This window comes from Prinia subflava, chromosome 10, assembly GCF_021018805.1.
Source record: "Prinia subflava isolate CZ2003 ecotype Zambia chromosome 10, Cam_Psub_1.2, whole genome shotgun sequence".
NCBI classification, from domain to species: Eukaryota; Metazoa; Chordata; class Aves; order Passeriformes; family Cisticolidae; genus Prinia; species Prinia subflava.
The window spans coordinates 27,692,975-27,718,378 of record NC_086256.1 but is presented as its reverse complement, the minus strand read 5'-3'; the positions used below and the strand labels follow the sequence as shown (position 1 = coordinate 27,718,378).

Here is a 25,404-nt window from a genome sequence, read left to right as displayed (position 1 = left end):
CAGTCCCTGAGGCACCTTTCTCTTTTTTCTACTGCCTTAGGCAATAAATGTACAAACAGGGACCTGCTGGGCATGAGGAATGTGAGCTTGACTGCTCCGGGAAGGGAGATGCTGGGAAGAGCAGCTCAGATCACCTTGGAGCAGGGGAATAGCTCCAGGTGGGTTTTCTGTCCCTCAGGTGCTGAGGGCTTCCAGGCTCAGGGTTAAGGTTCAGTGCTTCACCTTTTATCTTGATTAAAAGTGCGTGGAAAACTAACCAAGCCCTTGCAGACAACATGTGAGTGGCAAAACCGCAAGGAAAAAAGAAATTCTGATCAGTTCAGCATGAGGAAAGGTACATGGAATAGCAGCAAGGCCCTGAAACCCCCCTTCAGCAGGCACCCAGGGTGCAAAAAGAGTGATGTGCCTGGAATATGCTCCCTCCATACCCAAACTGGCAGGTTTAGAATTCTCAAATCACAGGGATACTGTTTAACACTTGCTGGCTCCCTCCCACAGATCTGTTGCTACCTTTCTGCACACGTGTAAGCTCCCAGTGTCCACACAGCACCTTCCAGACCCCAGGGCATCTCCCCATTCCCAATGTCCTGGAACAGCAGTGGGACCCATTCCCAAAGCTCCCAGTTCCATGCCCAGGCAGGGAGCGGGACAGAGGCAGCTCCTGCTGGGCACGGGGACCTGCCCACTAAGCAGGATGTTGTTCTTCAGCCCCTCACCTCGCTCGCCCTCCCAGGCCCCCAGAGGAGCTGGAGGCTGCAGGGAGCTGAGCTGCTGAACACTGGCCTCGGCTGCCACCTAGCAGTGACCCAGCAGCAGCAGGGACACGCTGACAGCTCTCCCGAGTTCAGGGCCCTGCTGCAGCCCAGGGAGCTGTCAAAGAGGATCTGGGGTGTTTTCAGGACACCCCACCCCAGCCCCAGGGTCACGTCCCTGAAACCAAAAGGAGGTTCTGCAGCAGAGGGTGAGCTCTGAGCAAGCTCAGCTCTGTTACAGCGATGGATGACAAAAATGTGCAGTGTTAAAAAAACAAAGGTGAAATAATAATACAGTGGTTTGGGTTGGAAGAGAGCATTTAAGATCAACTAGTCCAATCCACAAACGTCTTATGCTGGGCTTTTACCCATTCCAGTATTCCTGCTAGTATAATTCAGCTTTTCTTGGTGGTTTGCAGAGGAAGATACCTCTGGCCTCTGCCAGAGGGCACAGAATGGCCCTTGAAGCCCCTGAAGATGTGAGGAACACTCCAGGTTCCAGAAAAGCAGTTGGATGCCAGCATTCCTAACCAGGGCTCTTCTGTTTTCACAGCCTTTCTCTGCATTAACACCCATTAGGATCACGTGCCACAGGCAAGGAGCTACACAAACACGGTCAAGCTTCAGGCTCTCTCTCACTGGATTCCTTAGAGATTTTATTCCATATCTTTAAGATGAGATTCCTGACACTTTGTACATACAACATGCAACAAATCACAGCATAATCTTTTTGGGGAAGGAGATTTCTTCAGCTGCCCTCACAGCAAGGAGTGTTTAGAGCAGGCACTGTGCTAAAAACCAAAACCACATCTCCACACAATGTCAAAACAGCTCATGCACTGAAGGAGGGAGGGATGGGCAGCCAGTTTCCCTCTCCTAAACTTAAAGGACACATAACACAATGTGACACTTGGATGTTCTCCTGAACCATTATATTAAAGAGCAGTAACTCAGTACAACAAAACCAAACTATTTTCCTGTAAGTAAAACTAACATTTATCACACATGCTGGGCACACCTGAGACATTACACTCCAGGTTTTTTCAACGGATTGAATGTTTCTGAACAAAAAAAAAAAAACCAAAAAACCAAAAAAAACCCCAAAAAAACTGCAGCACGGTCATACAGAGAGCCTGTGCTGCTTCCTTGGCAGCAGCTGCAGCTTCTCCCCTCTTATCACACCCTCCTTGTCAGGCTGGGCAGCCACTGGAAGCAGGCATGGGAAGTGGCCAATCATGCAGCTGCCAACACTGCAGAGAGCAGGGCAGGAGGGACACACAGTTCCTGAGGTGACCCTTGGTCACAGAGCCCAGAGCACTGCAGAGGCCAACCATGAGACTCCCAGGAAAGTCTTGGTCTTCATGTTTTCTTCATCTGCATGAAGAGGAACACAGAAAAGAAAGGTCAGATCTGCACAGGCTCCAGTTTAGATCAAAATCCCTTTTGCCTGCACCTCACCAGGTCATGGAAAGAAGACTTTGATGAGTCTGACAGGGTATAATGCAAGGATCCCTCTCTCCCTCTTCTCTTGCTGCTCCACCTCCACTTTCTCCAGAGGTGGGAAATCAGATGTGAATTCAGTAGTTTTTGTCTGAAGAACTCCAGAGAGAAAGTTCCAAGGCATAAATAGCCATTGTCTTTGGCAAGTTACTTAATCCACCTTGTAAACTGAGCAACTCTTGTATGGGTGTTGTAAATTCTTCCATAATTTGGAAGATGGAAGATAAACACACACAGAGTGAACTCACAGGGTTTACAAAAGGCTTTAGTTCCTTATGGTTGAGACTGGGAGATTCAGTAGGAAATGAACACTGGAGTGGAGAAACAAATGCTTCTGCACACAAGCAGCAGAAAGTCCAGAAAAGAGAACAAAACCAAATAATGAGAACAGAAAAGAGAACAAAACCCAACTAACCCTCAATTCATCTGTTCCCATTAAACAATTAGAAATCCATTTTGCTGCAAAAAGGTCAACCCAATACATTGCATCCAACTCTTTATTATGGTGGCATCTCCAGCCCACAGGAACACAAACATTTCCATCAGCTCCAGCAGCACCAGCCTTAGGATACCCAAGAGGGGCTGTAAAACTCACAGCACAGTAACAGGCTGCTCAACTTTCTGCCAGTCAGTTTTGACTGAGGGATCTGTTCATACTGCCAAGGGGGCCCAGCATGAATAGTGCTGCCATGAGTCCCACACTGGGATGTACAGCTTCCTAAGCTGGGCCCTGCTGGAAAAACTCTCCATCTGATCTGAGTCATCTTGCCTCATTTCTGCTGCTTGCCTGCAGTAAATAAAGGAGGTGTAAAGGTCTTCCACTGACTTGACTAAGACAGCAGGCATTGAGGACTCTCCAAGAGAATGAGGTGTCTGCAAATGTATGCAAAAAAATCGAGAGGGTGCAATTAGTGCACACTCAGCTCATTAGCTGATCTTAATTACCTCTCAAAATTTACAAAGAAGTGGAAGGTCAGCAAATGGATAATTAAAAAAACAGAACAAGACTACACAACAATTATCCCCCAGTCCCCCCGGCCAAAGGGCAGCTTTTCCTCCACAGCAAGCTGGGAAGAGCCATGGCACATGGCACACAAGGCACCCTCTCTTAGCAAAGAATTAACAGCTGTCTCATCTCTCAGCAACCCCACACAGAACCAGGGACAGCAATGACAGAGGGAGTTTCTGCAAGGAGGCAGGAGCTGAGTCAGAGGAAGCCCCTCTGCATTTTTGCTTAAGAATTCAAATTAAATTTACATTTCAGGGAGGTTCACTCATGTCTCAGCCACAGAGGACAGCTGATGTTTGTATTTTTTTAACTCAGTATGGAGGAGAAAACTAGTGAAATGACAGACAAGCAGCAATTCAACCACAGCTGTTCAAAAACTGGGCACTTGCTCTCTAGGCTGCTTCTGTTGTCAGGGCACGAGGGGACTGTGAGGCATTCCTGCAGCAGCAAGGATGGCTGGGCAGCAGGAATTCAGTGCTCACAGGATGCCAAGACAGGCATCACTAGAGCCCAATTAGCCAATTACTCAGCTGGATACCAGCAGCTCACCAAAAACCTCTGCTTAACATGCAGGAAAAAATACGAGTGTTAGGACAAGGTTACAAGATAATTTTTATCTCTCTTGCTGCCCATGCCACTCTTACAGAGGGACAGGATGCATTTACATTGCCCCAGTCTTCAAATCACCACCTATGTCTGACATTTATGAATCTTGCTTTAGTTAGCTATGTAAGAACCTTCCAGGTTCCTGATTTGAAACACTAACTCAGATTTGCAGTCTTCTCCACATTAGCTTCTTCCAAATACATACAATAAGATGATGGTTCGTGTCTTTCTGTCCATTTGATAAACTGACAGAGCAAGGACATTAATATCCAAGACACACAGCTCAGACAGAGTTTCTCTAGCACAGAAACCTAAGTTGGCTAGGAAAAAAACTAGAGAAAATTACTACTTTTCAAGTTACTAGCATTAACACTTGTTTTTACTGTTCTTTCAGAGCAGTGTCAGAAACAGCCCCAGAGCAGGCCCACTGCTGAACACTTCAACAGCTGACATTGCCTTGAAAGGTGTTTTGGACCCTGTAGTAAAATGTCTCATGTCAACACTGCAATTTAAATAACACAGAAAAGGGGAGAGAATCACCTGTAGACAAGTGCTCCTGGTGTTTCTAATGGTTTCTCATAGCCTAGACTGCACTCAGGACCTGGGGTTTACTCCGTGGTAACCTCTCTGTTCAGCAGTTAATCAAACTTGAATAGCCAAGGGCTTCTCTTTGAACATGCTCTGAAACCCAAGGGGTAAAGCATACACATATGTTTTACCTTCACCCTCAGAGTTATTTTTTTAACGAACCTGTAGTTGCACAGAACCTTATCTCTCCAGCAACAACCAGGACTGCAATCACTTCCTTTCAGGTCAGTTTAGGATGAGCAAGACCCTTTACTGCAAATATTCACCACTAGCATTTGTGGTGGCCTTTTCCTGCATTTAAAAGCTACTACCCTGAATTATTACACATCCTTTGCCAAACCCCAGAGATCTGAGAGGAGAACACACACTTCCTGGCTCCCAGGGGTGCAAAACCACAGAAGTGCCAAGTCAAACTGATCACAAGAATCTGCACTGCTCTGAGTTCTCAGAGTCCACTCTCAAACTGAAAAATTATGGTGCACATACGGGAGGTTAGAGAGAGCACACAGAGTCCCTGAAGTCTGCAAAGGGATCAGAGGACAGACAGCAAGAAAGGTATTTATGATCCACGTAAATAACAGTTTTCATATTATGTTTCTGCTTGCTTTTTATAAAAGCAGAAAACCAACTCCACAGAAAACTTCCATGAGACTAAAACAAGACGCATCTGCTGAGCCCTGGAGCAGATTTCATGGAATGACAGCAGTGCCAAACTCTCACCTGGTCACAGCTCAGCCCCATCCACCTTCAAGGGTGCTGTTTCACTGTCTGCATCTTGAGATCCCTGCTGCAAGCGAAGGTCTGGCTCCACCACTTCAGCATTCCCATCCTTCCCACTGGGCTGAACATACAAGGCTGAAGGATTCAGTTCCTCAAATTCCTAGAACAAACAAAACACACGCCAGAATAGTAAAAAAACTCCACATGGAACTACCAAAGAATAAAAAGGATTCAGCAAATCTCAAACAGGTCAGCAAATGGATGAAGGTGCACAACCAAGAGTTAGCTCCAAATTCTTGCAGAAATGGCCTTAGCAAGAAAATCAACTCCTCTTTTGCCAGCAGCAAAATTTCTCAGCAATGCCCCTCTCCCCCAGAATTGGGCCTACACATGCAAAAATACCATCACACAATCTGATCTTGCCAGAACATGCATTCTGCATATGCTGAATGAAACAACAGATAGAAGCACTCCAGGCTGTAAAACTCAGCTTTCTGCTGGAATATCAAATGGTGGCAGTATCTTTTCCAGGGTTTGCATAATCCACACAGTTCTTACTGGAACTGAGCTGAGACATGCAAACAATGCCACAGGTAAGTCTAAAGCACAAATGATCTGGCTTACAAGTGGTGTGGCAATAGGCAATCACCATGGTTATGCCATCCAGCGCTGTACATTTCACTGGCAAAGTATGGCAGTTTGTAAACCAAAACCATTTCCGTATCACCTTTTAATCCATTGCTGGAAGACAGGCTGGAAAGTTTGTTCCACTAAACAGAATACCTCTGCTGTACCATCAGATTCCACCTTAACCAAAAAACAAGTTCTCCCCAGAGTTAGACACTCTGGGATGCAGTCACAAAACAAAAAGCTACAGGAAAGCAGGGAATACCAGTTTTGCTCTTCACAAAACCACTTGCTTCATCTAAGAATCTTCCCATTACAGGCACCCAAACAGGGATTCCTCCTTTCAGCAGCACTCTTCAGCCTCTCTCCTGACCTGGGAAGGAATGTTCTCTCCACAGACATCAGCATATCCCATATCCCTCAAGACAGAGTGGAAGTAGACATCCTCCTTGGTGGATGTGTCACACAGGAAGAGGTACAGAACACCATCCACATATTCATCCACGATGCCCACGAGCTCCTTGAAGCGACAGAGATGCTTGAACAGGAGAATTGCTGCATTGGACCATGTACCCTGAAGAGGAAACAACGTAAAGTTACCATGAACAGACCAATGTCCACCACCTGAGACTTTTCCTTGTGGTGGGCACTTGTCAAAAGTCAACTGAGCTAGGCCAGGCTAGTGACAAATACAGGAAAGTCAGGCAGACAAGCTTCCCAGCATGAAAATAAACCAAACTACCCCAAAGCCTGCAATTCTCATTACACTGGGAATGCCCTTTCATCCTAAATACCTACTTCCAAACGTAGTTCCTTGCATTCACCAGTGATTTTATCCCAAATGTCTAAAATACAGTTTGCTGGTTTTGTTTGTTGGGTTGTCTTTTTTAATTCCTGGAATCACAAGAGTTTACAAACTTTAAAAGTATCAAAAGTTATTAAGATGCTGCTAAGCCTCACCACAAGGAAAACCTTGATTAACCCTCGAAACCCAGGGGAAATAATTTTTTTAAAAGCGATATCTTTAAAAGCGCACAGCCAGCGACTCTACTCACATGCCTTCCTTCAGAGACTGTACTTCTCAGGCTTTGACCAAGAGGTTTCTCATGACAGAGAAACTTTCTTATGACCTCTGTAACTCTGGCGATGCTAACTGCATCAAACCAACTCACTTAACTTGCTCTGTTGCAGAATAAGTTTTTAAAACAGAGGGTTGGAGCTACCAAGGCTTCAGAAGGACTTTGGGGAACTACTGGCAGGGACAGGAACAAGTTTGCTGTGTTACTTAACAGTAGCCATCTGTTTCTTCAAGAATATAAGCAATAATGCTCTGGTGGCAAGGAACGCAGTGGAAGGCGACTGCTTGTAGAGCAGATACTCACCTAGCACACTCTACTGAACATAACAGCACTAATTCTGCTGTAAATATCAACAGGACCTGACTTCATCCAAATGTTTGCCCTTGGCAGGAGAAAAAGACAAGCTCTACTTGATAACTCCTCGACATATGTCAATAAACAAAGCTGTGTGTGGGCACGCACCTCCACGGGTTTTACCCACGCCAAGGAACACGGGATGGCCTGAGCAGGGAGCTTCAAGTAGTGCCACCTAAAACACAAAGCAAAACCATTACAGCAAAAGCAGGGATAAATCAGCAGAACTTCCTCCTCTTCTGGGTTTTACTACCAGTTTAGCAATGCAGGAGCATAAACTGGATTGTGCACTCATGGCTAAAACCCAACAGCAGCTTCAGAAAACACTCCATATCCAGAGAATGGGCACAGCAAAACCAGCAGTAACAACTGGTCCCTTATGCATTCCCTGGCCCAAGTACCTTCCCATCAAAACCCCTCGTGGAGACAAAGTTACAGACAGAGAACCATGACTTTTGAACCAAAGAATGCAACAATCAGGCACAAGGAGAGGCAAACGAGGGGGAAGACACAAATATGGAAAACGTGCTGTATTGCAGAGAAAAAGAACCTCTGACGTTGCAAACAAGTCCCACTTGGGGGATGTGCCTTCAGGGGAATGTGTACACCCATTCATGCAACTCAGGAAGGAGCATTAGGCAGCTTGCCTCGAGGTGACAGACAGCAGCAAGAGGACAGACTGAAGAGTGAAGGCAGACACAGGAAGGGATTTAGCAGTGTGCCCCAGGGGCCAGTGCTCAGTCCAGTACTGCTCAATGCCTTCATTATCAGCCTGGGTGAGGGGGGAGAGTCTACCCTCAGCCTGCTGATGACAAAACTGGCAGGAGTGGCTGATGCCCACAGGGTCAGGTTGCCATCCAGACAGATCTTGACAGGATAGAGAAATAGGGCAGACAGGAACCTCATGAAGTTCAACAAAGCCCTGCACTTGGGGAAGAAGAACACCATGCATCAGCACAGTGTGCACCAGCTGGGAAGTGTTAGTTTTACAAGGAGAGTGACCAAGCACTGAATGGTTTGCCCAGAGAGGTCATGGAATCTTCATCTTTGGAAACATTCAAACACCATCTCAGCATGGCCCTAGGCACCCTGTTCTAGACAGCCCCACTTCAGCAGGGAGCTTGGCCAGGACGACCTCCAGAAGCCTTACCCAGCTTCAGCTGCTCTGCAATTCTGCCACCCATGTGTAATTCACTTACTTGAGGAACCTCAGCGAGGACTTCTGGACGATCTGGAGGTGTCCATAGTCTGCGTAGAAGACCTCCACCTCGCGGTCATTGACCACACGGTGGATGATCACACGGTACCACCACTTGGAGACCATCACACAGCAGAGCTGCCCAGGCCGCACCGCAGACTCGGGCATGATGTATTTATCAGACGCAACTTTATGTGAGTAAACGTGTCTGTAAGAGGTCACAGTGAGAAACCAGGCTTAGCAGGATGCAGGAGATGAACAAGAAGGAATATATGGGGCATCGAAAGAATCCTGACTTTGTAAAGTCCCCGTGATATGAATTTTCAGGAGTTGTTTTAATAGACCCTTTATATCTCTGTTCTGCCACACTTCGAACTGGAACGGGAATCAAATTGCAACCCCAAGCTTTTAACATCTGAATGATACTCTTGGGGTCCAAAAAAAGTTAATTAATGGGGATTAATCAGAGGCTAAACACAGTCATCCTAATCATTACTTTTTTACCATTACCTTCATGTATCAGCATTCCTCATGACCCAGGTTCTGGAGTACTGGCCCAGGTGCAGTGTTGGAGGTGGGAGTAAAAGCCTTAACTGAGCACATGAGCAACAGCTGCACAGACAAGGCAAAGCAACCCCTCAAGCTCCTTCCCATAATCCTTCCAGGCTTACAAAGTTCAGAACTGCTAGCACACAGCCAAACCACAGGAGCTGCTGGTGACCACACTTAGTGCACGTGAGTTAAAAGGAATGGATAAACATTATGAGTAGTGTTTGAGGGCAGCACCAGCATCCCTGCACCGAGTGATGAAGCCTGCAGTGACCATCACCAGGAGCTGGGTGCCCGGTTCCCTCAGCACAAACGCCCCCTGCACTGCCACAGCATGCTCCCACCTCATCTCAAACATCAGATCCTGCAGTTTATAGGAGGCTTCCGTGCTGCAGATGTGGATGTAGAACTGGCTAGGAGAGGTGACGAATTCCACATTGACTCCCACCAAGCACCTTCTCTTCAGAGGGGGCAAACTGCAAAGCTTTCTGTCCTGAACAGCATCTGGAGGGATTTCTGGAGTCGATGGAAACTGCTCAAAACCTGGACACTGCAAGGGGATAAGAGGGAGGTGGCACTCAGATGTCTCATCATGCACTGAACACACATAATTGGCCTTGCCACTAATTTAAAAAATAGTTCTGCTTTCCTGGGGACTTCTGAATTACTGGACAAAATTGGATGAAAACTTTCCCTGTGATAGAAACAATCATTTTCACACTCTCCTTCTTTCTTCCCTCCAGTGTTAAGAGGGGTGCAACAAAAATACCTTGTTCATATTCCTGTAAGGAATAAAGGAGAGGAATTGAAGTCAGGTCACATATTTAGACAAAAGTAGTGAATGACTATTGCCAAAAAAGCAAAACAAAATCAAACCCCAAAGCCAATCCACCTCTTTGCTGGATTTTACTGAAAAGATACATTTCTATGTTCCATGACCATGAAAAAGTACATGATTGAACCAGCAAAACTATCTGAAAATGATTCCAATGTGACAGAAGACATGAATGCATCCCACTTTCACACTAGAGCTACTTCCCAAGACAAAAACCAGTCAAAATCTACAAATTCTGTTATTTTCTCACTTTAGACAAATTTGTACAAGTGAGATTTTTCATTATTCTAACTGCTGAAAACATTATTTCACATGAAGTAGTACGGATGGGAGCCTTACTCAGACATCAGCTACTTTCACGGCCTCAAGAGCTTTCTTTTGTGCCAGCAGACAGCACTTCACCAATGATTAGAAGTCAAAAATACTTCAATTTTCCTCATTGTGAACACAGTACAAATTATCACTGCACCAGGCAAGGTGTGGGCGATTCATATTCCAGCACAATCCCTGTTGCTTCTACCTAAATTCAACTGCAAACAACAAGGTTTTGCAGAAGTGGCTCCCTTAATCACTTTATAAAGGTGCAGAATCATAGAATATTCTGAGTTAGAATGCACTTACAAGGATCTTTAAAGTCCAGACCTGCAAAGGAATCCCAAAGAACCCCATCATATGCCTGAGAACACTGTCCAAATGTTTCTTGAATTCTGGCAGGCTTGGTGCTGTGACCACTTCCCTGGTCTCTCTTTCTCCAGACTGAGTAAAAACTGACTCCTTCAGTTTTTTGGAGCTAGAAATTTTGACTAAAGCATTTGAGTCAAACAGTGAGTTGGCATTTTTGAGTCTAGAAGCAACTGAGGGAATTCTGGCCTGAGCAGAAGTATCACCTCTAAAAAACCCTTACAATTTCACAAATTTCCTCTATGTAGTCCCTGTGAATGGTGGCATTTCTAAGGGACAATTTTGCTCTGAGAAAGGTCTTCAGATCAGACCTTTAAGGGCACATGTGAGCTTTACATGCTAGCTCACATACTGTTAGTGACAACAGACATTTCTTTGAAAGACTCAGTACACTTGAAGAGAAGCTCACAAGATGCAACAAAGTTATAAAAAGACAAAGCAAGAGTACACAGTGTAAAACCAGGCTTTATAAGAGGTACGGCTTGCAAGAGTGGCTGAATCCTTGCCCCAAGCTGCACTGGCAGGTGCCAAGAGCAGGGGTGACACTTTTCCTTCTGTCACAGCAGCAAGAAAAAGCTCCTGAGAGCAGCAGCTCTGTTGTCTTTATCCTTCTTGGAACTGAGCAGATGGACTCAGCCCTAGTGCCCCACCTGACCCTGAAAACACCTCCAGGATACCAGCAAGGCAGGGATCAGGTTGCATCTTTCCCCTCTACCTTGCAGCATCCTGATGAACAAATGTCCATTGCACACCCAGACAAACACATTCTAAACTGCTTTCCTCCTCTTCGGAGTTTTTTTAAAACAAAACAGCAATCTTGGTGTTTCATGGCAAACAGGAGTTGTACAAACATCTTCCAAGTCTTGTCTTGCCAGGATCTTTAAATGGGTTCCTTCTGCAATACTGAGGAACAAAAATCTGGGGCTACCTAGACCGTATCTCCCCTTTCAGAGCCTTCACACAATCAGACTTGTGATCTGACCCAGGGCAATTCCCTGTGGACCTCATCACACCAAACTAACATTTCTTTAAAGGATCAGAACAGGCTGCCAAAAATCTCTCAAGGGTATGTTTTATCAAGTGCTACACAAAGTCCAGCCATAGTTCCAGGCCTCCAAGCTCATTAGTACACAAAACACCAAAGTCAGGAAGAACCCTTGGGATTCTTTCCCTTCCTCTAAGCTCCAATTGTACAGAACAAGCTTGGCAGAGGAAACAACTCTAAGCAGGAGGATTTTCCTGAAAAAAGAAGGCCTAAAGATACTCAAAAGTAAAAAACATAAAGGAGGGACAAACAAATTCTGCCAAGAAGATTTGGCAGTTCAGAGCCTGTGCACTGCTGTTCTCCATCCCTTTCTAAAAACACACTGCGAAATAAAACAAAATAATGATAATTTCCTACCAAATAGCAGACTTGAGACTGCAGGAATCAAGGTCACTGAGGAACATTCCTCAGCTCTGTCAAACTGTTTGACACCGAAGCCCTGTCAACAGCAGCAGGGGAAATTTCACAGAATCACCAGGCTGGAAGAGACCTTCAAGATCATCGAGTCCAACCCAGCCCTAACCTCAACTAAACCATGGCACCAGTGCCACATCCAGCCTTTTGTTAAACATATCCAGGGATGGTGACTCCACCACCTCCCTAGGCAGACCATTCTTATTACTTTATTACTCTCTCTGTGAAAAACTTCTTCCTAATATCCAACCTGTATTTCCTTTGGTGCAGCTTGAGACTGTGTCCTCTTGTTCTGTCAGCTGCTGCCTGGAGAAAGAGACCAACCCCCAATTCACTACAGCCACCTTTCAGGGAGTTGTGGAGAGTGATAAGGTCACCCCTGAGTCTCCTTTTCTCCAGGCTAAACACCTGTCTCACAACATAGTTATTAAAGTCCAGTTAAAAGTAACTATGCCAAAAGGTATCACCACTCTTGTAAGCAAGCAAGGTAACACTTAACTGGCCTTGGATGATGTGATAGACCTCAAGACCAGAAGGAGACCAGAGAAAGACTGACTTTGGATGCCACATAAAGCTATCCACCAGGCTACTATGAGTCTGGTCGCCTCCAGAGACATCTAAAACAGGCACAAAAATGTTTGGAAGCAGCGGTGCCTCGACAATTCAAACTCATCAGAAACAAAGGCAGTAAAAAGCATATCACCCCTTGAAATCAACATGAAAAAAACCTACAGATCATTTGTCCAGCCACTTACTTGTTTAAGGTGATCACCTGTATCTACTGCTTGTGCTTGTGCTGGCTCTGAATCCATCAGGTGTGCTGCCTGGTAGAAGCTCTCTGTCTCACAGAGGGGTTCCAGAGGAGGTGTCTCAGCTGCAGATGCTGCTGCAAAGGCAGTAATTTGGCTGTTATTCTTTGTTGGACTGCTACAGTGTTGCATATTAAGCAGAAATGGAAAACATTAAAAAAGGGAAGTCTGAAAGCACTGGTGTTGCTTTCCTCAATACTTGTAGCATTCACAGCCACCACACTCGTGAGGATTCACTGTGCCAGTAAGTTAACACAAAACAAGAATCACTTGCTCTTGTAAGCAAGCTAAGGGTTAAAACCCATTGCTAGAATAATGTTAACATGAATTTTCCCTGGAAAAGCTGTGAATTTGGCAGGAACTGCATGTGATTATCCACCCTCTCCCAAAGGTTTTATGGGAATGATGAGGGCATCTGCAGTCCTGATTCTTTCGTGGACCACTGCAGCCAAGCCTTTCAGGCCAGTGTTAAATCCTCAATCTCAAAAAGTGTATGGCAAAGGCTTTACCAGCCTGCAGAGCAGACATTTAGAAGATCCTTCTAGTTTTTCCACCTATTCCCTGGAGTGATGAGAAATTCCAGTCCAACACACACATTCAGCAAGTCCATGATCAGCCCTTCTTTCACCTCACACCACAAAACAGTGGCAATGTGTCAAAACCTTCCCCTTAAATTCTCTGCTACCAAGACAACTGCCTTGTGACAGCTCCTTCTGCAGAGCCCAACAGCCCTTCTGTGCTAAGCCCCAGGGAATCAGGACTTCTACAGCAAGTGGAAATGCAGCTACAGACACTTGAAAGGCACTTGCTTGGCCACAGAGCTTGTAAGAGCTACTATGCGCTTTCAGTTAAATACACCACCTCACCTTGCAGCATCTCTTCTTCCTGAGCCTCACCTTGAGGCAACTCTTCTTCCTGAGCCTGCTCTTCCTCCTCAGCCTCACCTTGAGGCTCCTCTTCTTCCTCAGCCTCCTCTTCCTCCTCAGCCTCACCTTGAGGCTCTTCTTCCTCCTCAGCCTCCCCTTGAGGCTCCTCTTCCTCCTCCTCTTCACGTTCTATTGTGCTTGTCAAGTACTTCCTCAGGACCAGCAAGGAACCTGCCTTTGTCTGCTCAACCACAATGGAGTCAGACATGCTCCTGAGGACTTCAAACATGGACAAAAATCCATACTGCCTGTACTGGAGTGCCCGGCCAAAGCGTCTGAGGAAGGCCTTGTCCAAGTCTGTGAGCAGAAGTGGGGAGGAGCTCAGCAGGTCCTGCAGCTCAACCTTCACCGATGCTGGCAGGACAGGAGTCCTGGCACTCAGAGTTTGGAAACTCTGTGGATTCCTCGAGTTCTTACTGGGAAAAACAGCATTTGCCTTTGTAGCAGTTTTCTTTGATGCCTTACGTGGTTTTACTTTCTGGTTGGCAACCAGCTTGGCAATCCCTTTGGTGGAGTCATCTGCAATGGCTGCAACAGAAATAAATGAACGAATGAATGAATGATTAAAAGCTCCACACTGGCAAAGCTCCTCTTTGTTCCTTTCTTTCCTCTTCTCCATACCCCTTCCAGAAGCAGCTGTCTCCTTCAAAAGCAATCACACCAACCCATGGTTGATTCCCAGCAACCCTGCCCTTTGCAAACTGGACCGAACTATTTTTAAAAGCCAGCAACCAGTTTGCACCCTCATCCCCAGAAATTCAGACCAGGCAGGAAGGCAGGTCAAATTCTTGGATGCAGGATCACAAACAAAAACCAAGCTCCTGAGAGTTTTGCTGGGAAAGCAGAATTACAATAAACCCTCACTACAGAGCACCCCAGCCCAGGAAAGGTCTCTGTGCAAAACAGCCCAGGTCTTTTCCAAGCTTCTAAACAACTTTTTCTTATCTTACTGTAGCACTCAAAAGCCCCATGACATTTCACCCTTCCCAATCAATTTTTTGCAACTGCCATTTGTTGTCAAAACTCTTCCCCAAAGATAAAGAAAAAAGGTTCTTTGATAGAGGCTAAGCTTCCTATGGGGTCAGGTATGGAAACCCTCACAGCTTCTCTCAAGAGGCCTCATCCCTGGTTTTGGCTCCTGCTATAGTCTCCATTTCCAGGAAAAGTGATGCTTACCAGTTCTAAAGTACCCAATAAGGAAACGTTACATTACTTTTTAAACCAAGTGCAGAGTGAAAAAGTGTACAAAAATAAAGGAAACATGGGTGACTTTTTCAGGAGGGAAGAGCAAAAAAGTGTTAAAAGGCAGATCAAAATACAAGAAGAAATATCAAAGACAAAAAATAAACCAGAGTCATATGAGAAACAGATTAAGAGATAGGTGACATACAGTTCTGCACATCTGAACATCCTTCACTCCAGTGTGACGTTCCAAACAACTCCTCTACCCATTTGGAAACGAAACCTCACCTTTTAGGATTATAGTGCCATTCTTAGAACAGATTCGGACAACTTCAGGCATTTGTGTCACCAGCTCCAAGGTGGACTGGAAGCCCAGGTCCTGCAGAGGAAGGGGTTTGCAGACCATGGCCATGTACTGCTCCTCCAGCTGCTCTGGTGTCAAGCCCGCTTTGGCAGCTATCAGCATCGCCCTCACCTCCTTCTTCAGCAGCTCCATCAGCTGCGCCTGCTTGGACACCTCTGTACTAAAGGGGAACACCAGCGAGCACATGACGACTCGTACCACAGCTCCTCAAAATCACGTCGAATTTTAACTTTTTCCCACTTAGCAGCTGAAAGCCGGCAGGGGGAGTGGGCAGCAGGTTCAGCAACACATCCTGTCTTCACCTGCCAGCACCCCTGGAGCTCAGCGCACCCCTAAACCTCTGCCAGTCCAGACACCCTGCGCGTCCAAACTGCCCGAGGACACCCCACCCACCGCCGGTGTCCGCGCTCCTCGCGGAAACCCCTGTGACCCCCGCCGCGGGGTTTCGCCCCTCAGCCGGGTCCCTGTCCCCCCGACACCCCCGCTGCCCTCAGCCCCACGCCGGGACCTCCCCACGTTCCCACACGCACGGCGCCATCGCTGCGGCCTCCCCGCGCGCCTGCGCCGCGCGCTTCCCGCCTTTCCGGGCGCGAGGGCGGGGCGGGGCAGCCCCCGCCAGCCGGGGCCGCCATTGCTGCGCCCCTGAGGGGGAGTGGCCGCCGCCGCCCTCAGCGCTGAGGCGGGGTGCGCTTGCTGCTGCCTCGGGGATGGGGAGGACCGGCGGGGAGATGCTTCCCATGCCTTCGTAAGAAATAACCGAAAAACAACCAAAACCCCAACCAAAAACGATTGGAGAAGCTCTGTGAGATGATCGAGTCCAAGCCGTGACCCAACACCACGATGTCAGCTAGAGCAGAGCACTGAGCGCTATGTGCAGACTTTCCTTAAACACCTTCAGGGATCGTGATGTCCCTACCTGCCTGGGCAGCCTGTTCCAATGTCTAACCACTCCTTACCGTGAAGAAGTTTCTCCCTAGTTCAACTCAAACCTCTCCTGGTGTAGACGATGTTCCCTTGTCCTCTCTCTGGTTGCCTGGGTGAAAATCCTGATCCCCACCTGGCTACACCTTCCCGTGGCTTTGGGAGTGATAATATCTCCCCTGAGCCTCCTTTTCTGCAGGCTGAGCTCCCCACATCTCCCTCCGCTACTCCTCATCAGACTTGTGCTCCACACCCTTCCCAACTCCATTGCCCTTCTCTATGGGCTTGCTCCAGAACCTCCATGTGCTAATGTCATTAAAAGGAATCTAGTATTTTGTAAAAGGAGTCTTGTATTGTAAAGAGTCATTATTTTTTTTGTCCCATCCAAGAGGAAAATCCACAGTGGAGACACAATAAGCACATTAGGAAGCAGCCTAACACAGAACATGACCAGTTCCTTCAGCATAACAATATTTAAAACCAGATGTGGTTATTAAGAGGAGTCTTGTATTTTTTTTCAGCCTGAGAGGAAAATCCACAGAGGAGTCATTGACTTTCCAGAGTTCACAGAGTGTAGTTAAAGGGGGGTGCAATGGCTGTTTTTTAAGGGCTCACAGATATCTGAAAACCCCCTCTACTGCACAGCTGATTTCCACACAGGAGTACTTTTCAGACAAAAACAGGAGCTGAACCTGTGAATTCTAGGACATTCATCATCATGTGCTCTCAAAAAAAATCTCCTCATTTCAAAAGTTAGCTACCAAACATATCTCCCAGGCATGGTGGAGTCAGCACACACTAGTTGAATAAAATATGAGTCAAAACCAGCATGTTGCAGGTTTGGAGGTGTTCAACATGCCAGGGTGCTTTTGACAAGACACCAACTGGAATCCAAAACCAGACCTGAGCTGCCTTTTGCTGTTGCTGCTTGAAACACCACCTGCCTTTTCAGCAGCTGGAGACCATCTCCACCATTCCCATGTTGGCCAAGCGATAAACACAAAGTAGAAAAGGTTTCTGGAGCACTTCCAAAGAATACACACTGTATAAATTTATTAATTACACCCCATTTACACCCAACTTTTCTCTGCCTTTAGCCCTTTCCATCCATCACTTCCCTGATGACCTGCTGACACAGCACCCAGCACAGCAGAGAAAGCAGGCAGCTGCTCCCTCCCTGCCTGCAATATCCTGACTCCAGATGGAGCACAAGTCTCCAATAAAACAGGAATGTGTGAAAAAACGAGATCAGCACTTCCCCAGCTGTCTTCCCAGCTTGTTCCAGCCACTCCTCCACACCAGGGACTAGAATACCTGTGAGCTCAGCCCTGCCCTATGTCCCAGGTGTGTCCTTCTGTAGTGTAATTTCTAGCCATGTGCTTATTTCTTTAATACAGTTGGTGACTTTAAAAGTGTTTCTTCCAGAGGTTTCTGCAGATGTCAACACAGGCTGAGCAGCATGAAAAGAGAAAGCTCCTAAGTTTGCTCTGCCATGCTCCTGCTGTGCTAAACTAGGGAGGCATTCAGGCACAAACTCTTCTGGCAATTCAGATTCAGCAGCTCTAACTCTGTGATGGCTCTCCTACTAACACCCATTCAGGAAAGCTGGGACCAGTTCCTTTCCCTCCTTGCTAAAATGTGACCCTAGAGAATGGGGGATTGCTGCCAATGTCCCTTCACAGTGCCAGCCAAAGGGCTTCTGGAGAGCAGAGCAGTGTGAGGTGGTACTCAGCCAGACATTCACCACAACACCCCTCCAGCCACTCCCGAGTAAGACACTGGTCTCACCAGCAAAGGTTTTTCACCCTGGTGTCTATTCTGGGCCTTTTGATATCTTTGGGGCTACATGCCTGACAGTTACTTTTAGGTTGCTTTCCAGCAGCTTTGCAGGAACTATCTACTAAAAATCACCGGAATGCTTCTGATTGTATTTTATTTCCAAAAGCAACAAGATGCAAATAGCGTGTCCTCCTGGGGTCCACTCTGTCCAGATGTCTAACTTTCCTTCCCATCTCCACAACAGTGTGTGATGAGAGCAGAGCAGCTGGAAACAGCTTGCTCACTTCACTGTCCATTATGCCTGACAAGCCTGTGATGAACTTGAAATGAGCCTCTTGATGTGACACCTCCCCTTCTCTCCTCCCCTGCCTGCTTTTCCTGCCTGCAGCAATAAATTTGAGCACGTACTCATTCTGCTCCCCAGGCAGCTGCGTGTTCCTCAGCACAGATGAGGATGGAGAAGAGGTCTCGGAGCTCTTCCAGGGAGTCTCACAGAAGACGCAGAGAGTCCCCGGCTGCGCAGAGCAAACGAGAGAAGAGAGAGAGCAGCAGAGAAGCTGGCAAAGGAAAGGGAGATGTAAAGCAGGAGAAAGCCAAAGAGACCAAGAGCACTGCGGGGAGTGATGGCAGGGTGCACACCTCCACAGTGGTGGATGTGGATGATGTGGTGTCTGATGAAGAAATGGAGGCAATGGCATTGCTGGATAGTGAGCAGCAAGAGGAAGGTATGGCCTAAAGAAGGGAAGGGGTTGGAAAACTGTGGGCTCTTTGATGGTGTGTGGGTCACAGTGTGACTGCTCTCTGCATGGTGTTATCACACCCACCTTGCACAGGTGTGGTTATCCTTAGGATAGGATATGGGAGACTCCAGCCAGCCTCCCAGCCAGCTTCTGCAGGCTTATTAGCATCACCCAGCAAAGCAGTGTATCTGGATACAAGCAATTACATTCCCAGCATTCCTCATGCTTCAGCTTGCTACTCCCCAGTTCTGTTCATGCTCTGGTCTCTTCCTTTTCTTGCTTGGCCTCCTTTAAGTGAATGGCATTTTCCTTACTGCCAGTTCATAGCCCAAAGGATCTTGCTGCAGGGAAGAACTGTCCTTGAGGTGCAGCCTTGCTCCTCCTCACCTGCTGGATAATCTTTTAGAGCAGCTCCTTCCCACGTGTTTGTTAGGCACATTCCCAGCCTGCTACAACAGAAGGGAGCATTGTGATCCTTCTGGCAATACGACTGGGCCTGTTGGAACCCAGCATCACCACAGGCATGGCAGATGTGCATTACAAAAGCCAGCACCACTTGTGCCCTTCCATGCTAGTGCCTCTACTGCCCTAGAGTGACACAAATGTTCAGACTTGCTCCTGACTCCCTGGGAACTAGATTTTCACAGCTTCATCTTTCTGCCTCCATTACAGGAATTACAGCTATTGGGCCGTGCTTAGGAGCTTTAGAACCATAGGTTCTTGGGACCAGAAGCTCCTCAGAACCTGTTGGTTTTGCAAAGTACTTCAAAGGCAGAGGGGTAGGGATGGAAGGGTTGGAAGGTATTAAAAGTGGGATGGATGCTAACTTCACAGTTGGAAATCCTGATCCATCTCTGGCTTCATGTGTTTTCATGCCATACGTGTTGATTTTTCCCTCAGACAGGAGCATAACAAAAGGAATCCAGAGCAAGATGACCTGCACTCACTTTGGGGAGATGTAGAAAGTAATAATTATCTGGGCTGACCACCCCAGTCAGCCTCCAGCACCTTGAGGTGATTTCTTAGAACACAGGAAGATTTTACTGGCACCAGAGGCTTCATCCCACTGCATTAGGGAGCTGGGATGCAACTAAAATCCTATCCTAAAACAACCTGAAATACTCTGATAGAGAGGGGCACTTCAGGCTGTGCATGCTTAAAACTCTCTTATATCTCTTATAAATCTCTCTTTGTTTTTAGCTTATCTTTCCAGATAAACTTCAGGGACCCAGCTCAGGAAATCTGCCCGCTCCAAGCCTGTCAACCCTACTTGGTAGCCCAAATTCTTCAAGATCAAGTCTGCTCTCTAGTCAAGCAACCATGGAGAAGCATGGCTCAAGTTTGTCAGGAAAGCAGAGACAAAAATCTATCCATCCATCCTTGCAGCTCCTGGCAATCTGGAGCAGGGAGTGTTCCTTAATTCAGCTCCAGAGAGAGCCAAGTGGTTCACTTACAATGAGTCCAGGCAAAGGACAACAGTGAAGCTGATATGTGCAGGCACTTGTCGGGCTATCAGTATTTTGGGAGCAGTCCTCTTCTAACACAGTCCTGTTGGGTTTCTCCCTAGGTGTGAAGTCTCCTGGTCTGGGTGTCTGTGAGTGGCTTTTGACCATCTTGTCTTTCCTGTTCATCATTGTGACCTTCCCCATTTCTGTCTGGTTCTGCATGAAGGTGAGAATAGCCATGGGGCCTCTCAGGATATGGTGTCTGATCTGGATGTCACACATTCACTCAGCATGTGTTGGACATGAGCATAAAGGTTTTATTGGTATAAGGCCCCTATTTATACCTCTTCAACTCACCATTAATTTTGATTTGTCCTTTATTGCGTGTTGCTAGAGCACAGGCGTCCAACCATTGCCTACTAAATACTCCTGCTGAAATATCAGCAGGAAGGAACGAAGGTTTCTCTTTTTTGAAACAAACTGCAAGTCTGTTCACTTTCAGACAAGTCCCTCAGCCTACCTAGCCCAGACATGGCTGCATTACAGCAGCAGGGTGAGTAGGCATTAAATTCAAAATTTTAAGAGAGATTGATCTCTTAGTTCATAGCAGATTTTCCCTCTTCCTCTCATTTTTATTCAGATTTATAGCATGGCTACAAATGCAGGCATTTGGATTCCCACTTCTCAGGAAATTTCACATTAATCTTGTTATCAACAAGGATGTCAGTATTACAGCTCAGCTCTTAGGATGAGCACGTTTGCCTTGGAGGGAAACAAGCAACACGGAATATCTTAACTCGGGTTATTTAAGTTGGCCAGGCTGTAAGGAAGCAAAATTCTGGGTGATCTTGGGAAGCTGTTCTAACCAAATCTCTGTCTGTCACAGAGGTCCTCATATACGAGACTGGCCAGCAGTTCTGGGTAAAGGTAAAGTGACTCATTGACAGGTGATGCCACAACCTGCTGAAATCCTCCCTTTGCAGGTCTTTCCCAGAATAAATTTCCTTCCATGCCAGTGAGGCTGCTTTTCCCAGTCCTGCTTCTTCCTCTCCAGCCTAGGTTTTGTTCCCTCTGCAGGTAGTGCGGGAGTATGAGAGAGCCATTGTTTTCCGACTCGGGCATCTCCTTCCTGGCAGAGCCAAAGGACCCGGTAAGGTTTACTGAGCTCCCCCCAGCCACGCTGCTCCTCTTCTGCATGCCTTACCAAAGCTCACATGCTGGTGCCCTCCAAGCAGACATGGCCAGACAGCAGATGGGATGGTTTTTGTTCCCTTCCTTTTAAAGGTCAGTAGTTTCTGATGGCTTTTCCATCACAGAAGCAGCCAGAGAGTCTGAGCCTATGTACTGGTGTTCTTTTGTAGTTCTGCATGCTAAACCCTCCCCTGTTCTCCAAAACAGAAGAAGCAATTTCTGTATTTCTGATTACTACCTACTTTCTCTTCCTCCCACAGGCCTTTTCTTTTTCCTTCCCTGTTTGGACACCTATCACAAGATAGACCTCCGCCTCAAAACCCTAGAGATCCCCTTCCATCAGGTATGGCTGACACCCCCTCTCTATATTAATTTTGGGATCTTTTTAATGTAAAATCTTATGCTTCCATCCTTCATCCTTGCAAAGAAAAGTTTGAAAAACCATCTCAAAGTAACCTCTAGTTTGCCCAAGATGAGTCAGTAGCAGAGGTGGAAGCTACAAAGACTTAGCCATTCAGCCAGTCTTTATCATTCTCTCAGTTGTGTGCTTTTCTGTTCTAACCTTCGAGTTACCAGAACCAGCTCCACCTCCCCTAATGTCTTCTACTTAGGTGGTGACCAAAGACATGGTAACTCTGGAGATAGATGCTGTCTGCTACTACCGGTTGGAAAATGCCTCTCTTCTCCTCACCACCCTGACCAGCATCTCCAGTGCCATCCAGCTGCTGGTGCAGACCACCACAAAGCGCCTCCTGGCACATCAGGCCTTCTCTGAGCTTCTGCTGGAGAGGAAGAACATCAGCCAGGAGATAAAGGTGCTTCCGTGGGGAGGGAGACAGCAAAGCAAGGGGGGAATTGAGGCCCCACAAAGAAGCTCAGGTGGCCAGTCCCTCAGAGTCTCAGACGCTGGTTTGAGGAAGGCTTCCACACTTGGAACCAGTGTGGACTCTAGTTAAATCACCCTAAACTCCTGGGGTAAACACAAATGGGAAGTGAGGGCAGTCATTTTATTTCTGAGGGGCCTTGCCCACTGAACCTGATAAATCTGTCTTACAGTCTTGCAGTTAAAGTCCGTGCCCTGTCTTGCTCCCTGTAAGGGCGCTAGGCTGGGGCTGCGGTTCTCCCCAAGCTCTAAAAATGTTTGTCTTCATAGGTGGCTTTGGATGCGGTCACAGGCTGCTGGGGAATCAAAGTGGAGAGAATAGAAATGTAGGTAGGAAATGCCAGTAGAAGGGAATTCTCTCTCCCTCTGCAAGTACCTGTCCTGTGCTGCTCACTGTTACCTGCACCTCTTCCTGCTTTGTGTTCTGCACAAGGTAGAGCCTCACCACTCACCTTCCTATTTTCCCTGCCCTTTTCAGCCTCTGCCTCATGTAAAATTTCCACATGTAAGACTGTTCTTTCTCCTGCCCTGACTGTCAGGGCAGGATCCTTAGCTGGGATCTCATCACTGTTTTGCTTCTGCTGCAGGCAGAGTTTGCACCCAATTCTGGTAGCCCAAAAGGCACAGCAAGGCACTGAGCTCTCAATGTCACACTCTAGATCAAAGGCCCTGGGGTGTCAGCACAGGAAGGGATGGGCTCATCACTCAAGTCTGTGCAGAAATGTGGGACTCACTGATCACTCAGAGGGACATGGAAGAGAGAGCCAAGCAGTGAATGACTAAATCTGTGAACAGAACATTCCTGTGCCTGTCTTGAGAGCTGTCTCCTAGTGGAGTCTCTGCTGCCTCACAAAGAGTGAGCTTAAACTATAAGCCTCAGAGACACAAAGAGGTCTCCCTCCCTGCTGCCTGGTGATCATGCAAGCCTGGTCACTAAAAAAGGTAGAAGGCTAAAGTGAAACACCAAAAGAGGGACACCCGGGGGGCAAAGAATATGAATGAGCTGCTCTGCAGAGACCGACTGAGCCCATCCCAAGCCCCAGACTGACCATCCAGTGCTGCCAGGAGAGCCAAGAGCCCAGCTAATGGCTGTCTTTACTACCACAGCAACAACGTGCAGCTGCCTGCTGAGCTCCGGCAGTCCCTGGCTGTGGAAGCGGAGGCCCAGAGACAGGCCAAAGTGCGGGTATGCCAACACCTGAACACTTCTCATCTCCTTCCAAAGCATTCCTCCTCCCTTTCCCACCTCTGGTTTGAGGTCCCTGGGACATGCCACAGAGGCACACAGCTCTGGGTTTGTATGTTTCCTTTAATTCCTGAACAAAAGCTGAGTCTAACAAGGGGAGCTCTGTTGTGAGCTGTCTGATGGGCTTGGCAAAAACACGCCAGACATGAGCTTCCAGACTTCTGGCAATGTCAAGAGGTTAGTACATGCTGTGATCTTCAAGGAGCAGGAATGCTATAATCACACTGACCCTGAAAATTTCACCATGGCAACCTCCCTCTGTAACAAGCAGTCCGTGCCCCCTCACTCCCAGCCTCACAGAACCTTCCTTCTTCCCCTGCTTGGTAGGTGATCGCTGCAGAGGGGGAAAAGGCCGCTTCCGAGTCCCTGCGGATGGCGGCTGAGATCCTGTCCAGTGCTCCAGCTGCTGCTCAGCTCCGTTATCTCCATGCACTGCACTCCCTTACCACGGAGAAACCTCCTGCTTTCATCTTGCCCTTGCCTCTGGATGCCATGAACCTGGTCTCTCCAGCTACCCACAGCCCTCCAGCTGTGAGCAGCCTCCTCACAGGCACCACAAAGCTCCCAGAAAACCCAAAAGACAAGAAGGACTCACCCATGCTCTGAGAGAAATGGTTCCCACATTCCTCCTGCTCAGAAAGGAGCAAGAAGGCTGGCCCACATCAGATTCTGACCTGGAGGCAGGAGGGAAAGCACCCCAAGTCTACAATATAAAGTGGATTGTACACAGAAAAAGCCTCTAGTTGTTTTGGAAAGGAAAAAATACGGAGTGCAAGGAGGAGGCCTGGCAAGTGTGTGAGCAGGCGGTTGAGGAAAGGGGGATGTCATCCCTGCCCCTCCACAGAGCCAGATGCACCTTGACATGTTACAGCCCAGCTCCCAGGGTCTGATCCATCTTGCCTCATCGCCCTGGAAGGAAGGACAGACCCTCCCCTATGTCCCTACCTGTTCCCATCTGCAACCCAAACAGCCGGGCAGGTAGAAGTGGGAGCACAATCCCTGGGGGAACAGCACGCAGGGTGCTGGGTGCTGCCATCCTGGTGGTCCTGCAGGGAGGGAAAGAGCTGTGTCCTTGTGGTGTCCTGTATTTCAGGGATTTCAGTAACTACCCACATACGTCCCCACAACCGAGGCATTTAGCCCTAGTTCTGAAGTAGGAGGAGAAGAAAGAGGAGGAGAGGGCAGCCTTTAAAGCTTGATGCTTCCCTGCCGGGCACATCTGCTGTGCAGAGGAAAGGCTGTGCTGCTGCTCTCTTCCACAGGGTGGTGAGGCAGGACAATGTCTGAGCTCGCGGGCCCTGGAAAAAAGTTAAGGTGACCCATTTAGCCAACACCCACTGGGCTGACACGGGGAGTCCGGCACCACCGGCTGAGAGCCTCGGGGACGGTAACACTTTTGCCTGCCTGCAGTTCTTCGGTATTATTCACACACCGAGAACGACTAGAGGGAATTCCCCAAAATCCTAGAACCCACCAGACTCCTATGTATCTTTTCTGCCTACAGCTGTTTGAAATGGCCAGGAATCTACAGTATTGCAGCCCTGTCCCTTGGCAAAAGTCTGGAGCGCTGTCCAAGGAAATATCTCTGCACTCAGATTTTCTGATCCTGGTGCCCTTTGTGTGGACATCAGCTCTGCTCCTGCCCTTTTACTTAACCTACAGCGTCTCCCCTTGCTTCAAAGCAGATCTTCCTGCACAGCTGTTCCCAGCACCACTGTTCTGCTGCTGGTGTCCTGCACAGGTCAAGATAGAGGGCACTTTGTTGCCCCTCTTTTAATTGTCCCCACATTTTTGGTCATGATGCCTAGCAGGGCACATGTCTGGCTGGGTGACCAGCCAGTCGCCCACTCTTGAATTTGCATTTATTCACAGCTCTTTGCCAGCTGGTAACTCTAACTGCTCCCATGATACTCAGTCTACAAGCATTTGCCAGCATTTTTACAGCAAGGACACCTGGCCAA

General features: G+C 47.6%; 2 protein-coding genes across 5 annotated transcripts; one reads left to right on the top strand and one right to left on the bottom strand.

Moving 5' to 3' along the window:
• Positions 1-1,382: 1,382 nt before the first annotated feature.
• On the bottom strand, positions 1,383-15,802 carry TDRD5 (tudor domain containing 5). 4 transcript variants are annotated; one of them, XM_063406582.1, is made up of 10 exons: positions 15,769-15,802; positions 15,163-15,398; positions 13,633-14,220; positions 12,713-12,843; positions 9,327-9,532; positions 8,435-8,641; positions 7,344-7,410; positions 6,176-6,376; positions 5,176-5,335; positions 1,383-2,126 (listed from the first exon to the last, which is right to left on the bottom strand). In XM_063406582.1, exons 1-9 carry the CDS (start codon positions 15,774-15,776, stop codon positions 5,180-5,182), a joined length of 1,800 nt encoding a protein of 599 aa, XP_063262652.1. In that variant the 5' UTR covers positions 15,777-15,802; the 3' UTR covers positions 1,383-2,126; positions 5,176-5,179. The 4 variants fall into 4 exon arrangements, with proteins under 4 accessions (XP_063262652.1, XP_063262651.1, XP_063262649.1 ...); XM_063406581.1 differs by lacking the exon at positions 15,769-15,802 and having other exon boundaries at positions 12,713-12,840; positions 15,163-15,738; XM_063406579.1 differs by lacking the exon at positions 15,769-15,802 and having other exon boundaries at positions 15,163-15,736.
• A 2,584-nt stretch (positions 15,803-18,386) lies between these two features.
• On the top strand, positions 18,387-24,049 carry NPHS2 (NPHS2 stomatin family member, podocin). Its single transcript, XM_063406583.1, has 8 exons — positions 18,387-18,663; positions 20,246-20,349; positions 21,201-21,273; positions 21,575-21,657; positions 21,926-22,129; positions 22,468-22,523; positions 23,305-23,383; positions 23,771-24,049. Exons 1-8 carry the CDS (start codon positions 18,387-18,389, stop codon positions 24,047-24,049), a joined length of 1,155 nt encoding a protein of 384 aa, XP_063262653.1.
• Positions 24,050-25,404: the final 1,355 nt, after the last annotated feature.

What these genes read in the sequence shown, in the direction of transcription:
- TDRD5 (XM_063406580.1), bottom strand. Translation starts at nt 15,424, where the DNA reads ATGTGCTCGCTGGTGTTCCCCTTTAGTACAGAGGTGTCCAAGCAGGCG. An exon ending in TGGCACTATAATCCTAAAAG is followed by an intron (nt 14,221 to 15,162) that starts GTGAGGTTTCGT and finishes TTTCTGTTGCAG; the next exon opens with CCATTGCAGATGACTCCACC. An exon ending in GAGAGAACATTCCTTCCCAG is followed by an intron (nt 5,336 to 6,175) that starts GTCAGGAGAGAG and finishes TGTTTGTTCTAG; the next exon opens with GAATTTGAGGAACTGAATCC.
- NPHS2 (XM_063406583.1), top strand. Translation starts at nt 18,387, where the DNA reads ATGAGGATGGAGAAGAGGTCTCGGAGCTCTTCCAGGGAGTCTCACAGA. An exon ending in TAGTGAGCAGCAAGAGGAAG is followed by an intron (nt 18,664 to 20,245) that starts GTATGGCCTAAA and finishes GTTTCTCCCTAG; the next exon opens with GTGTGAAGTCTCCTGGTCTG. An exon ending in AGAGACAGGCCAAAGTGCGG is followed by an intron (nt 23,384 to 23,770) that starts GTATGCCAACAC and finishes CCTGCTTGGTAG; the next exon opens with GTGATCGCTGCAGAGGGGGA.